Source organism: Myotis myotis, unplaced genomic scaffold (assembly GCF_014108235.1).
Source record: "Myotis myotis isolate mMyoMyo1 unplaced genomic scaffold, mMyoMyo1.p scaffold_m19_p_54, whole genome shotgun sequence".
NCBI lineage: Eukaryota > Metazoa > Chordata > Mammalia > Chiroptera > Vespertilionidae > Myotis > Myotis myotis.
Window position 1 is genome coordinate 452302 of NW_023416362.1, and position 14826 is coordinate 467127.

Below are 14826 nucleotides of genomic sequence, written 5' to 3' on the forward strand. Positions count from 1 at the left end.
TCACGGAGATGCGTGGAGGCTGTGCTGTTGGTCCCGGACCAGCGCGGGTCTCCTGGCTGCGGCGGGGCTGGGGCGGGCAGAGGGGGCCGGGCGGTCCAGAGTGACTGCCGGGTGGGGGCCCTGCGGGTCTTTGGCGCCCCAGGTGCCCCTGCTTCCTCGCACAGCACTTCTCTGTGGAACGAGCGTTCCCGCTTTCTTGCTGCTGGCGATTCGGGGGACACAGGGCCAGGCCCGCGAACAGCTCATAGGTTCCAGGGGGGCGGGGCGGGCGGGCAGGGCGGGGGAGCCAGGCCGGGCCTGCAAAGGTTATGGGTCAGGGTCAGGGTTAGAGCTTAGAGTCAGGGTTATAGGTGAGCATTACGGTTAGAGTTACAGCTTAGGGTTAGGATTAGAGGTCAGGGTTAGAGCTTAGAGTCTGGGTTATAGGTGAGCATCACGATTAGGGTTAGAGCTTAGGGTTCGAGGTTAGGTTTAGGGTTAAAACTTAGGGTTAGAGGTTAAGGTTTGAAGTTAGGGTTAGAGGTTAGGGTTAGAGATTAGGGTTAGGGTTAGAGCATATGGTTAAGGTTTATGGTTAGGTTTAGAACTTAGGGTTAGAAGTTTGTGCTAGGATTATATTTAGGGTTAGGGTTAGAGCTTAGGGTTAGAGGTTAGCATTAGAGTTAGGGTTAGAGTTTAGAGTTGGTTAGAAGTTATTATGGTTAGGGCTATAGCTTAGAGTTAGGGTTAGAACTTAGGGTTATGGTTAGGGTTAGAGCAGCGGTTCTCAACCTGTGGGTCGCGACCATCGGAAAACACATATAGCATATCAGATATTTACATGACGATTCATAACAGTAGCAAAATTACAGTGATGAAGTAGCAACGAAAATAATTTTATGGTGGGGGGGTTAAAGGGTCGTGGCATTAGGAAGGTTGAGAACCACTGGGTTAGAGGTTAGGTTAAGGTTAGGGTTGAGGTTAGAACTTAGGGTTAGAGGTTAGGTTGGGTTTAGGGTTATAGTTTAGGGCTAGGGTTAGAACTTCGAGCCTGGGTTAGAGGTTAGCATTACGGTTAGTGCTATAGGTTAAGGTTAGAGTTAGGGTTAGAGTTTAGGGTTTGGGTTGGGGTTATAGCTTAGGGTTAGGGTTAGAGTTTAGGATTAGAGGTTAGGGCTAGAGTTCATGTTAGAGCTTAGGGTTAGGGTTAGGTGTTGGGTCTAGAGTTAGGGTTATAGCTTAGAGTTAGTGTTAGGTCTAGGGTTAGAGTTTAGGGTTAGAGTTTAGTGTTATGGTTAGCATTAGGTTTAGAGGTTAGGGCTAGGGTTAGGGTTAGAGCTTATGGTTAGGGTGGGGCTAGAGCAGGGGTGGGCAAACTTTTTGACTCGAGGGTCACAATGGGTTCTTAAACTGGACCGGAGGGCCGGAACAAAAGCATGGATGGAGTGTTTGTGTGAACTAATATAAATTCAAAGTAAACATCATTACATAAAAGGGTACGGTTTTTTTTTTTTTAGTTTTATTCATTTCAAATGGGCCGGATCCGGCCCGCGGGCCATAGTTTGCCCACGGCTGGGCTAGAGCTTAGGGGTAAGGGTAGGGTTAGAGCTTAGAGTCAGTGTTATAGGTTATCAGCACCGTTAGGGTTATAGTTTAGGATTAGGGTTAGTTTAGGGTTAGAGGTTAAGGCTAGGGTTAGGATTAGGGTTATCGCTTAGGGCTAGGGTTAGAGCTTAGAGTCAGGGTTATAGGTTAGTATCATGGTTAGGGTCATAGTTTAGGGTTAGGGTGAGAGCTTAGGGTTTAAGGTTAGGGCTAGAACTTAGGGATTTAGGGTTAGGGTTAGAGTTTAGAGTCAGGATTATAGGTTAGGGTTAGTGTTAAAGCTTGGGGTTAGAGTTTAGGGTTAGGCTTAGAGGTTAGGGTTAGTGTTAGGGTTAGGTTTAGAGTTTAGGGTTAGTCTTAGAAATTAGGGTTAGGATTAAAGGTTAGGGTTAGAGGTTAGGGCTAGGGATAGAGGTTAGGGGTAGGGTTAGGGTTAGGGTTAGACCTAGGGTTAGGGTTAGGGTTAGGGTTAGAGCTAGAGGTAGGATTAGGGTTAGGGTTAAAGCTAGGGTTAGGGTTTGGGTTAGAGCCAGGGCTAGAGTTAGGGTTAGGGTTAAGGGTTATAGCTTAGGGTTAGCGTTAGGGTTAGAGCTAGGGTTAGGCTTATGATTAGGGTTAGGTTTAGAGCTATGGTTAGGGTTAGCTTTAGGGTTAGAACCAAGGGTAGGGTTAGAGGTTAGTTTTAGGGTTAGGGTTGGGGTTAAGGTTCGAGCTTAGGGTTAGAGTTTAGGGTTTTGGTTTGGAGTTTAGCGTTTATGATTACTGTTAGGGTTAGAGCTAGGGTTAGTGTTAAGGTTAGAGGTTAGGGTTAGGGTTAAGGTTTAGTTTAGAGCTAGGTTTAAGGTTGGGTTAGGGTTAGGGTTAGATCTAGGCTTAGGGTTAGACCTAGTCGTTAGGCTTAGGGTTAGGATTATGGTTAGAGCTAGGGTTAGGTTTAGGGGTTAGGGTTAGTGTTAGAGTTAAGGTTTGAGTTAGGGTTAGGGTTAGAGCCAGGGTTAGGTTTAGGGGTAGGGTTAGGGTAGGGTCAGAAATTAGGGTTAGAGCTAGGATTAGGGTTATAGCTTAGGGTTAGAGGTTAGGGCTTCGGTTAGGGTAGAGCTGTGTTTAGGGTTAGGGTTAGAGTGTATGGTTAGGGTTTATGATTAGCTTTAGAACTTAGGGTTAGGGTTAGAAGTTAGGGTTAGGGTTAGAATTTAGGTTTAGAGGTTAGGGTTAGGTTTGGAGTTTAGGGTTAGAGGTTAGCATTAGAGTTAGGGTTAGAATTTAGAGTCATGGTTTGAAGTTATCATTATGGTTAGGGCCATAACTTAGGGTTAGGGTTAGAGCTTAGGGTTAAATGTTAGGGTTTAGATTAGACCTTAGCGCTAGAAGTTAGGGTTAGGGTTAGAGCTATGGTTAATATTAGGGTTAGGGTTAGATCAAGGGTTAGGGTTATAACTTAGTATTAGTCGTTAGGGTTAGAGTTAGGGTTAGGTTTAGCGCTAGGGTTATGGTGTGAGTTAGGGTTAAGGTTAGGGCTAGGGTTAGAGCAGTGGGTCTCGACCCCTTTGGGGGTCGAACGACCCTTTCACAGGGGTCACCTAAAACCATCAGAAAACACATATATAATAACATATTGTTTTTGTGATTAATTACTATGCTTTAATTATGTTTAATTTGTAACAAAGAAAATACATCCTGCATATCAGATATTTACATGATGATTCATAACAGTAGCAAAATTACAGTGATGAAGTAGCAACGAAAATAATTTTATGGTTGGGGGTCACCATAACATGAGGAACTGTATTAAAGGGTTGCAGCATTAGGAAGGTTGAGAACCACTGGGTTAGAGCTATGGTTAGGGTTATGGGTAAGGTTTGGGTTAGATCTTAGGGTTAGATTTTAGGGTTTGGGTTAGAGTTTAGGTTTATGGTTAGAGTTAGAGCTTATAGTGTTAGAGGTTAATTTATGATTAGGTTTTGAGCTTTGATTTAGAGGTTAGATTTAGGGCTTAGGGTTAGGATTAGGGTTAGAGTTTAGGGCTATGGTTAGAGCTTAGGGTTAGGGTTAGAGGTTAGGGTTAGGGTTAGAGTTAGAACTTAAGTTTAGAGGTTAGTGTTAGGATTAGAGTTTAGGTTTAGGATTAGAGTTTAGGTTTAGGGTTAGGGTTTGATTTTAGGGTTAGATCTTAGGGTTAAGGTTAGAGGTTAGCATTAAATTTTGGGTTAGAGGTTAGCTTTATGGTTAGAGTAAGAGCTTAGGGTTAGTGTTAGAGGTTAGTTTATGGTTAGGTTTAGAGCTTTGTGTTAGAGGTTAGCATTAGGGCCTAGGATTAGGGTTAGAACTTAGGGTTAGGGTTTAGGTTAGGTTAGGGTTAGAGTTGGGGTTACTTACTAAGCCGTTTGTATTCTTTGGGGCATTTCTCAAAGTCCAGAGGCCTCTACCTGCCCCTGTCTGTTTGCTGAGTCACTGTCCAGCCTCCTTGTGTATGGGTGTCACAGAGAACCCAGCACCCCGGGTAGCCTTGTCCGCTGTGCACCTCCTCCCCGAGAAGGATGAGTGTTATTTGAAAAAGTGAAACCTTATTGTTTTTCTGCTTCTCAATTTAACAGAAACTTGCATTGTAACAAATTCAAAATTTCAAACGGTGACAGTTCACAGCTACTGTCCAGTTGCTGGATGTTACGCCCACCTCGAGGCGCCCTTTGTTCCCTAAGGCTGGGTCCTGGGCGTCTTTTCTGTGGGTCCCCTTAGGGATGTTTAGGTTTCTCCCCATCTCTCCCGACCATGAACCCACTCGGTGACATCAGTGCGCAGGTGTGAGGTCTGAGGCTGAAGCTGAGCCGCGGGCCCAGCCCTCCTGCTAGCCTCAGACAGGAACCTCTCTTGGCTTTTACAAGTGACGCAGGCGCAGTATCTCCTGCCCTCCAGGCTGCAGGTCCCGGATCCTTCCAGCCGGGGGGGTCTCACCCCATCTGAGCGCTCTCTCCTGTGGCGGCTGAGGGCCAGGGGCTAGCATCCGGGAAGGCACAGTGCTCTCTGGGCGACTGGACCGGAGCCTCCTGCAGGCTCCCAATAATCCAGCAGAGGGTGGAACCTCGCTCCCGGAGACAGTACCCCCTCCCCTCGGCTCGGGACACCCACCTCAGGCGCCTTCTCCTTTGGGCGTGGCGGTCCATCAGGACCGAGGTTGAGCTGCCCCCCGGCCCTTGGTTAGACTCAGGTCTTTCCACTCCACTGTTGCAACACCCTCTCCCTAGCGTGTCCCCCGTGGACCTCCCTGCTGCCCTCCCCACTGTGGCCCAGGGAGCACCCCTCCCTGGTCACTCGAGTCCGTTGTCACACATTTCACAAAACAGGAGCTTCAAAAATTAGCTTTTATTTGTTCTAAGGAACACGTACACAAGCGATTGACAGGAAGGACGCGGCCAGCCCGAGGCCCCAGGCCCAGCTGTGGGTTCACCTGATTTGGTTAGACACTGTGTCAGCACAATCACACCGGCCAGACCGGCTGCAGGGACGCGACGTCGTAACACAACAGGATCGATGGACACGCACACACACGAGTGATGCCCGAGGCGGAGGTGCTGGGTGGGCCGGCTCGAGCCTGTCTGTACCACAGAGGTGGGCGTGCGGGGGATGGGGGCGCCTGCTGGCATGCGTGCAAACTGGCAAGCCCTGGTGGACACACACCATCGGCCACGGCGGTCGGGACCCCCGGTTCCCCCACCAGATGCACAGGAAGCAGGTTCAACCCCCACAGCCGGGCAGGCTCCCACCCCTGCGCCCGGCCCCACTGCCAGGGCTGAACCTGCCCTCGCTCACCCTCAGGACCGACACCCAAGGAAAAGCCACCCTCTGTCCCAACCGGCTTAAGGCTAGTATTTCCTGACATCTGCTTCAGTTTGTTTTCTTTTAAGTTAAAATTACCTGAGTAAAAATTTCACAAATTTAAAAAAGCCCAAAACACACACTCCCTGCAGGCAGAGTGTCCGGGCTCCTGTTTGGCCCCCTCGCTCCCCTGGGGCGACGCTCCCGGAGCCAAAGCAGAGCTGTGGGTGCCCGGGCCCCCTGGACCCTGCAGCTTCTCCTGCCACTGGCACCAGCGAAGGCACGTGAGGGAGGGGCTGGCAGCCGGGGTCCCCCACGCCCACCACTGGGGCTCAGGGGGCAGGACACAGCTCAGGCCTCCCGACACTTGCCTGATGCCCATGAGCCCCGTGAACAGTCTTGGGGGGAGCCTGCGCTCAGAGCAGTGAAATGATCCTTTATTTGGGTGGTTGGGGGCGGGAGCAGGCGAGGCAGGACCTGGACCCCACGGGGTGGCACCAGGAGCTCCTCGGGGCCGGCAGCCACAGGTGGCCCCTCAGCTGCGGTGGCTCCTTGGTCCTTCCTACGGGTCCGGCCGGGCTGAGGACACCCGCTGCAGGCAATACCGGGCGGCGGGCAGCGACAGGACCAGGCTGGCGGTGCGGCGCCCCATCCAGTACAGGCTGTAGCCCAGCAGGCCCAAGAAGGTGACCTTCACCGCCAGCCGGGACACTCGGCCGGAGATGGACGGCGGGGGGACGCTGGGGGAGGGAGGGTGGGCTGGGCCTGGCTCCGGGTGTGTGCACCCAGCCCCAGCCCCGCCCAGCCGTGCGGCCCCCCCCACCCCCGCCTAGCTCAGCGCGTGGTGGGCGGCGGGCACTCACGTCATGATCTCCTGGATGTTGAGGTCAGTGGTCCAGTTCTTCTCGATGCCGGGGACGTGGCCCATGCCCACGACGCCCACCACCACGGAGGGGACGCACTTCCTGGGCTCGGCGTCAGAGGCGCGGGGCAGCTCGAGGCGCCGGGCGGCCTGCCGCAGCATGTAGGTGAGGTACACGTCGCGCTCGGAGACGATGGTGCGGTGCAGGTCGGGGAACTCGCCGATCATCTCCGCCATCATCTGCTCCAGCAGGTCCTTCTGCTTGCACCGCTCCACGTCGTCCTTGCTGGGGGGAGAGGGGAGCTGCCAGCCCGGCCGGGGCCAGCAGGAGGCTGGGCTGCTCAGCCAGGGTGGGGCCGGGCCCCTTTGCTGGGGATCATGGCCGAGGAAGGGCTGGGAGGCTGGCTGAGGCTCAGCCACAGGACGAGGGGCCGTGCAGACCCCTTGTCATTTTGGGGGTCGCCCTGGGCTACTGGCCACCATCCCTGCCGGGACGGGCAGGAGACCGAGGGGCCCTACCTGATGGGGTCCGACAGGAAGCACAGGCCCCAGGCCAGCTTCACCTTCTGCCAGAAGGACAGCGCGGCGATGGCCCTCTTGAAGGTGACGGGGATGGGCCGGTCTCCCAGGTGGAACTTGCAGAAGGGCACCTTGCTGGCCTGGGCAGAGGCTGGGGTTGGCTGGGGACGCCGCAGGCCCCGGGCCCCGTCCCGAGCCCCCCCGCCGAGCCAGGCCCACCTCCTTGAAGGCCTCGCGGAACTCGCCGCCGGGCGCCATGCCCAGCTGCTCCGTGATGTGGGCCGACACCTTCAGCAGCAGCATCTGCATCAGCCCCGACATGACCCCGTTCTGCAGAGAGGCCGCAGCCTGAGCCCGGCCCACGGGGCCCGAGGCCTGGCCGTGTGGACCCACCCAGGGCTGCAGGGTGGACGGTCTGCTGGCCCCTGCCCTGGACGCTCCTTCCCTCCAGCCCAGCCCAGGACTCCACTGCCCACGGTCGGTGCAGTGGCCGAGGGCTTGGGGCTGGCCTGACGGGATGGCGGGACGGGACTGAGACCCCCCCCCACCCGTCCCTGCTCAGAGTCCCCAGCTCCTCCTCCTTTGTCTGACACTCGGGGAGGGAGAGGGCGAAGGGGCCTCGACAGGCAGAGACAGGGCGGGCTGCTCCCTGTGCTACCTGGGGGCCGGGTCTCCCTCGGGTCCTGTGACCGGGCCAGGCTCATGGGCGGGCGGAGCAGGGAGCACCCCGCGCCCCAGGGCCCGCGGCCGCGCACCTGCCGCACGGCCTGCTGCAGCTTCTCCAGGCTGATCTCCCTGGCCTCCCGCAGCAGCGTGCGCTCGTCCATCTTCAGCATCGACACGCGGTACTGGCACAGCTCCACCACCACCACGTCCGGCTGCACCGCGCGGATCGTCTGCACGGACAGCGTCACCGGCCGCCGCTCCGCCCCGCTCCCCTCACACCCACCCTGCACGGCCGCCCCCGCCCCCCGCCCCCACGGTCCTTAAGCAATTAGAGAGAGGGCGCTCAGGACGGGCTGCCTGCCCTGGGAGAGGGGGCGCGGGAGGTCACCTTCACCACGTCCTTCTTGCTGTCGTCGCTGAAGTGGGCAGTGCCCACCACGTACACCCGGCTCCCGTCCTCGGCCACCAGCTCCGTCACCGTGCGCGGCAGCCGGGGCCGCTCTCGCCGCCGTTTCAGCTTCATTTCCAGCAGCAGGTTGAAGGCGTCCGCGTCGGCTGCAAGGACACAGGCCGCTGGGGTGCGCAGAGCCCGGGCTCTCAGGGCTGCAGGGGCGCCAGGAGGCGTGGGGGGGAGGGCGGGGGGCGGGGGAGACGGGGCATGTCCACAGGGAGAGCCCCCCACACCCTGGGCAGCAGGGCCCGTCCACAAACCCGGGAGCGGCCCACCCTCGCCGCCCAGCACCACGTGGTCTTGGGAGCACGAACACAGGTTCTGGGGTTCTCCAGGAGGCGCCCTGGGCACCATCTCTGCAGCTCCCGAGGTCCCCGCAGGGTCCGTGCTGGTCTGCGGAGGGAAGGGGCGTGTTTGAGTTGAGGATCCCCTGCCTGGAGGCTGCTTGAGCCCCAGACACCCCCTCGTCCTGCCAGGCACCCCCGTTCAGGTGCTGCCGGGAGCCCCCCAGGACCAGAAGCTGTGTGTGGCCACGGCTCTGCAGGCCGCCCTCCTGGGAACAGCTCTCCCCCGCGAAGCTGGCCGGGCCCTGTGCCCACCCCGTGGGCCTCACCTCCTGAGCCAGCTGCTCCTCCTCCTCCTCCATGGCTGCAGGAGGCTCTGCACCAACCAGGGAGCCTGAGGAGACAGGTCCGTCCTCACCGGGAGCCCAGGCCGGGCAGGGGGCTCGGTGGGGAGCAGGGGGCTCGGTCAGGGGATGGGGTCTGGTCGGTCGTCTTGAAGGGTGGGACCGACACCACCGGCTACCAGGGTCCCTGGCCGGGCGCAGCAGGTGCGAGACTCCGTCATGAGCAACAGGGCAGCCCGGCTGCCGGGGGCCTGGCCAGGGAGCCGGGTCCCGCGCCAGCGAGGCTGCCGCCCCCACCTCCTGCTGACCCACGCGGACCAGGTTCCGTCTGACTTTGGAACGAGGCGCAAGTGGCAGCAGTGAGCCTGTGTGTCACAGCAATGCTGGACCCGGGGCTGTCTCAGCATCTGCGGGCGCAGAGCGTGGCTGCTGTCCACGGAGTCAGCCACGTGCACAGATGTCAGCGCAGACGCGGGAGGCGCAGGCGCAGGCGCAGCACCTGGCCACGGGCCGTCAGATCCCTGCGCCTCCCACCGGCACCGGCTGGACCGGGCCCTGCTGCCCCAGGACAGGCGGCCGCACAGACCCAGAAAGGCGAGAACCTGACCAGACCCCTGAGGCCCCGCAGACACCGGGCCATGTCTGGGCTGCACGGAAGGGACGCTGCTTGGCTGTAGCCGCGGCTGGCGGCGTGGGGTTCACAGCCTGTCAGCCGGACGTGGCCCCACAGGGGCACCTCGGGCTCGGGATGGGCTTCAGCAGTAGCCGCCGCGGGGACACACGGGACAGACCCCCAGGGGCTGCAGGATGGGCCAGGGTTCACTATTTTTTTAAGTTTTAAAATTTACTTATTGATTTCAGAGAGAGGGAGAGAAATATCAACTTGCTTCCCCACTTAGAGATGCATTCACTGGCTGATTCTTGTATGTGCCCTGGCCAAGGATCGAACCCGCAACCTGGGCGTATCAGAATGACGCTCTAACCAACTGAGTGAGCCGGCCAGGGCTCAGGTTCACTACAGACCTTTCGCGACGAAAAGGAAAAACAGCCCTGACTGGTTTGGCTCAGGGGATAGAGCATTGGCCTGTGGACTGAGGGTCCCAGGTTCGATTCCCGTCAGGAGCATGTACCTTGGTTGCGGGCACGTTCCCGGTGGGGAGTGTGCAGGAGGCAGCTGATCGATGTTTCTAACTCTCTATCCCTCTCCCTTCCTCTCTGCAAAAAATCAATAAAATATATTAAAAAAAAAAAAAAGGAAAAACAGCCCAGCCGGCCAGCGTGGCTCAGTGGTTGAGATCGACCTGTGAACCAGGAGGTCATGGTTCGATTCCCGGTCAGAGCACATGCCCAGGTGGCCCCGGTGTGGGGCGTGCGGGAGGCAGCCCATCTGGTGATCGATGATTCTGTTTCTCTCTCTCTCCTTCTCCCTGCCTCTCTGAAATCAATAAAAAAATATTTTTTTAAAAAGGAAAAACAGAGTAAACTAAGCATGACACGTCAGGCTCTGTCCCTGCCTCACTGCTGACCCGGCAACTAGCCCCTCTGAGCTTCCACCTCCTCCCTGCAGTGGGAGGCACTGCCTGGGCAGGAGGTGCAGCCGGGGCAGGGCTGCCTCCCGGTGTCACGGCCAGGCCTGCTGTCAACACGCAGAGGGGCCTGGGCTGACCGAGAAGGGGGCGGCCCGTCCCGAGGATGAGTAGGGCCAGGAAGAGGAACAACGGGCAGCCAGCGAGGAGGGTGGTAGTCAGACCCCGAGGGACAGGGAGGGGAGCCCGGCGGGAGCCCGTGTCTGGCCTGGTCTCCTGCGGGGTGTCCCCCGCCTGGAAGGAGCAGCAGCACCGCAGGCACCTGGTTAAGGGCAGTGGCTCACCTGGGCCTCGCCCCTCCCAGCACCTCCTTCCAGCTTCACAGAGCAAAGCTCTGCCTGACGCAGGCACCGCCCGGAACAGAAACAGGAAGCTGGGCCTGCGGGCGTGATCACAGCTTGGGGCCTCCCCTCTCGGGCCCTTGGGCAGCCAGCGAGGAGAGTGGTGGTCAGAGCCCGGAGGGAGGCAGCCCATCCTCACTTCCCAGCAGCACAAGGAAAACCCACTGTGCTCACAGCCACCGCATAGGAGGCCACCACTGCCTCCCCCTTCCCTCCCAGCCTTTGGTGGCCACAGGGCTGGGCCGGCCTCTGCCCTCTCCTACCTTGCCCCCAGCCTGGCCAGACCCCCCCTCTGACACCCAGGAGGAAGCCAGTGCCCGTGGGGGCCACGCCTGGAGTCCCGTGATGGCTGGGCCACCCAACAGCAGCAGCAGGACCTGGGCCCCCCTTTCCCACTGAGCCCCATCCCAGTCCCGGGAGGCACCTCTCTGGCCTCATCACATCCAGGTGCCACCTTCTAACACTGTCTGGGTCCCTCACCTCGGCAGGGCCTTGGTGATACCCCCGCAGGACGTGATGTGATGGGCTTTAGCCCTCCTCCCCTCTCCCTGGCCACCATCATGCGTCTTCCAATCTGTACGGCTGGACCCTGGAGGGAGCGCAGGGCCTCGCCCCACGGATCACTGGCCCAGCCTCCTCCCTGCACCCACGGTGGCTGCTGGGGAGGCATCTGTGTCCTTCCCAGTTTCCTGCCACGAAATCTCTGGATGATGGGTCCCACTACTGCAGGCTGCAGGGACCGGCGGACACTGGCTGACACCCTCCCAAATCCAGGCCCCAGAGCCCGCCCCTTCCAGCAGGAGCCTCTACCAGTCCTGTCCTCACTCTCGTCCACGGAGCATGGCCTGGGGTGGGTGCTGGGCACAGCTGTCAGAGGTGCTGCTGAGCAAGGCTGCCCACGGCCAGTCTGTCTGGCAAACAGGTGGGCTCGTCAGCCACCTGCCAGCAATTGCGCTTTGGGCGACGGTCACCTGGTTGGCCAGATCTGACCGGCCTCAGCGCTGTGTGGCCCTGGGCCGGACGCTTGTACCAGCTAGGACTCTGAGCGCCTGCCGCCCAGCCGTCCACACACAGTAGGGCCTCTCCAGGCTGCAAAACGCATGGCTCACATGCTCCTTGGCCCATGAACACGGGGCCTCTCGCTGCCCTCTGCTGGGCAGACCCCGCAGGCAGGAGGCGAACGCTGCAGGGAGGCCGTCCCAGGCTGGAGGGACAGCACCACTATTCGCTGGGGAATCGCGGCACTTCCCAGACCTCCCGGAAAACAAACTCCCACGTGTGGGAAGTCCTGACAACCGAGAGCGCCTGTCTTGTCAGCAGCCATGGGAGGGGCTGGCTCAGAAGCGGGAGGCCGGCGCGGCTCCGTGGCTGAGCGACAGTCGACCTAGGAACCAGGAGGTCAGGGCTCTATTCCCGTCAGGGCCCAGGCCCGGGTTGCGGCTCGATCCCCAGTGTGGGGCGTGCAGGAGGCAGCTGATCAATGATTCTCTCTCATCATTGATGTTTCTATCTCTCCCCCTCCCCCTTCCTCTCTGAGATCAATATATATATACATACACACACATATACACACACAAAATATACACACACATATACACACACACAAAATATACACACACAAAATATACACACACATACATACACACACATATACACACACACAAAATATACATATACACATACATTTATGTATATAAAAAGGGGGGAAGAGCCCCAGGTGTGTGAGGGACCCACCGGGTGTGTAGCCCCGGGACACAAATCAGAGTAGCACGTGACGTGTCCTGCGTGGGGTTGTGGGGCAGAAGCTGAGGTCTCAGGCCACTGGCTCCCCACCCATCCGGCCGCTGGCCCCTCCTGGGCCCATTGCTAGAGACCGAACTCTATGTCCCCAAGTCCAGGGGTCGGAGCCCTAAGCCCAACGCGATGGCGCCAGGAGGTGGGGCCTCCGGGGCGGTCAGGTTCAGGTTCAGGTTGGGGTGCGGGGGGGGGGGTGCGGGGGGCTGGAGGGGGGCGTGATGGGACGAGGGCCCCTGAGCGGAGGCCCCAGAGCGCTGGCCACGAGGACGGGGAGGCTGCCGGCCCCGCAGCCGGAGGAGGGACCCACCAGCGACCGGGCAGCGCCCCCACCTGCGGCTCCAGCGCCGGGCGGGAGGACGGGCTGCCGAGCCCCGACTGGCGTCTCCTCATGGCCGCAGCGGACTGCGCCGCCGGCCCCCCCAGAACGGCCTCCCCGCGGCCTGGCTTCCGGGTCCAGCCCTGGAGACGCCCCGGGTCCGGCAGGACCGGCTCGGGGAGGCGTGGCGGGTGCCCGGGGGCCCGCGGATGACAGCCCGCGGGTCCGAGCGGGGGCGCCTCGGCTGCTGGTCCAGAGCAGGGCCCCCCTGCCCACACCGCCCACCGCGCGGCGGTGCCGGCTCCGGCCCCGGGCCCGTCCGGGTGGACCTGCCCCGCGGGCGCCCGCAGGGCTGACGGGACCGAGCCGGGCGCCCTCGTCACCTGGCGCGGGGCGCAGCACCGAGCGCGGCCGGGAGGCAGGGCGCCCGGGGCCGTCCCTCCGGGGTCGCGCGGGCCGGGGCCACCTGCGCCCCGCGGTGCCGAGCGCCCGTCCGGACCCCGGGGCGGCCCAGGCGCCCGGACGCCCCGCGGGTGGACAGAGACGGGAACTTCATGGCCCGTGAGTTACAGCTCGACGGGCAGCTTCCCGGACGCCGGGGCCGGGCTGTCACCGGCTCCTCGGGCTCCCCCGCCATATGGCAGCCCGCTCCGCCCGCGCCAGGCCGCCGCCGGGAGGCGCGGGGACCCGCGAGACCCCGTCCCCGCAGCCCGGACCCCCGCCCCTCCCGGGCCGCGCCGCCCGGGCCCCAGACCCCCGCCCCGGCCCGCGCCCGCCCCCGGCCCGCGCGACGTACCGGGGCGCGCAGCGCTCCTCAGCCGGCCTCCATGCGGCTCGTCGCCCCACCGGACGGGGCGGGCCGGGGCCGCGGGGCGGGGCGGCCGGACAGGCCGGCGGCCGGGCCCCGAGCGCGCGGCATGCCGGGAAGCGCAGTTCCTCACGCCGCCAGCTCGCCTCCGCGGCGCACCAGCGAACTACACTTCCCAGGGAGCCGCGCGCGGGCGCCCGCGGACTACAATTCCCAGAAAGCCGCGTGCGGGAAAGCGTCGCTCCGCCCCGGAGACCGGGTCTCAGGACACAGGCGGCGGCCACGTTGACGAGAGTTCGAGTCCCCGGCCCCCCGCCCGGACGGGAAGGCCCTGCGAAGCCCTTAATTCTCTGGTGGCAGCTCCCAGTCTGTCGAGTGGGGATGATGTTCGTACAGCGTCCACAGGTGGCTTTGCGAAATGGTACAGACGCAAGGGGCGGCCCAGAGCGCGATGCGAAGAGCAGAGAACGCGGCTGTGCAGCGCCCCCACCGGGAGCCGGTCTCCAGGCGCGCGGCCGGCTGCGCGGAGAGAGGACGCCGAGACTGGCCTGGCCATCCCTCGGCATGAAGTCCCCGGACCGCAGCCCTGGAGGGCCCTCGGCCCACGGCCAGCGGAGGGGCCCTGTCGCCCTCTGACCCCGGCGGCCTCCGGGTCCTCCCGCCCCGGCCCTCCCTCGGCCCCGCCCCTCTCCGGTGGAACGCCCGGTTGCGGGGACGCGGCGCTGCACAGCTGGTGGGTGCGGTGAGGGCTCCCTGCGGGCGGCGCGCCGGGACCGCCCAGACCGCTCCCCGGAAGCTCATGCCCCGCGCTCGCGGCCCCGGTGCCCGCTGACTCGGACGCGAGGGGCTCCCTGTAGGAAAGGGCGGAGGGAGCGTCTGCCTCTGCGTCTGGGACCAGCCGCTCTGGGCCAGAGGCCGCCCGCCGCCGCCGGAGCCAGAGGACCCTGCCAGGCCCGGAGGGCGGGGCGGCCCAGCCCACCAGCAGGAACTGGGGGCGGGGGGCGGGGGCCCTCGGGCTCCAGGAAGGCCGCCCAGGCTCCGGGAGCGGCCCCAGGCTCCAGGCCGGATCTGCGGTGCCCCTGCGCGGGATGGCGCGGGAGAGTCCTCCAGGCCAGCGGGCTGGGCTCTCTGCCCGCCAGGCGCCCCCGCCTCCCTCCTCCAGCTTCCTGGTCCCGGGGCCCGGCTGGCCTCGGGGCTGCCTCTTCTCCTCGGACAGGCATGTCCGGTCCAGCCCCTCTGTCCGGTTCTCCGCACTGGCTCCGAGAGCCCGCACAGGTCATGGCACGGGAGGAGCGGTGTTTACCAGGCGGTGCCCGGGCCCACTCTGGGGCATCGCCCGGGGCCTGGAGCAGGCTGAGGGGCCTGCCCACGCTGGGCTGGCGTGGCGGGCAGAGGCCTGGCCGAAGGAGGGGCTGCCAGTTTCCCCCCAGCCTCTCCTCTTCCCCCACTCGCCCT

General features: G+C 61.5%; 1 protein-coding gene across 5 annotated transcripts; it reads right to left on the reverse strand.

Moving 5' to 3' along the window:
• Positions 1–4929: 4929 nt before the first annotated feature.
• Positions 4930–13952, reverse strand: TRABD (TraB domain containing). Of its 5 annotated transcripts, none has more exons than XM_036311317.1 (10): positions 13360–13952; positions 10394–10488; positions 8509–8573; positions 8210–8288; positions 7833–7999; positions 7534–7674; positions 6998–7108; positions 6779–6918; positions 6261–6545; positions 4930–6137 (listed from the first exon to the last, which is right to left on the reverse strand). In XM_036311317.1, the coding sequence occupies exons 1-10, from the start codon at positions 13935–13937 to the stop codon at positions 5960–5962; spliced, it is 1839 nt and encodes a 612-aa protein (XP_036167210.1). In that variant the 5' UTR covers positions 13938–13952; the 3' UTR covers positions 4930–5959. The 5 variants fall into 5 exon arrangements, with proteins under 5 accessions (XP_036167210.1, XP_036167209.1, XP_036167208.1 ...); XM_036311316.1 differs by having other exon boundaries at positions 8171–8288; XM_036311315.1 differs by having other exon boundaries at positions 8156–8288.
• Positions 13953–14826: the final 874 nt, after the last annotated feature.

Excerpts from the sequence above, each read along its gene's own strand:
- TRABD (XM_036311315.1), bottom strand. The coding sequence starts at position 13,937 with ATGCCGAGGGATGGCCAGGCCAGTCTCGGCGTCCTCTCTCCGCGCAGC. Across the intron at positions 8,574-10,393 it reads CTGGGAGGGGCGAGGCCCAG|GCTCCCTGGTTGGTGCAGAG; the intron begins GTGAGCCACTGC and ends CTGTCTCCTCAG. Across the intron at positions 7,109-7,533 it reads TGCAGCAGGCCGTGCGGCAG|AACGGGGTCATGTCGGGGCT; the intron begins GTGCGCGGCCGC and ends GCCTCTCTGCAG.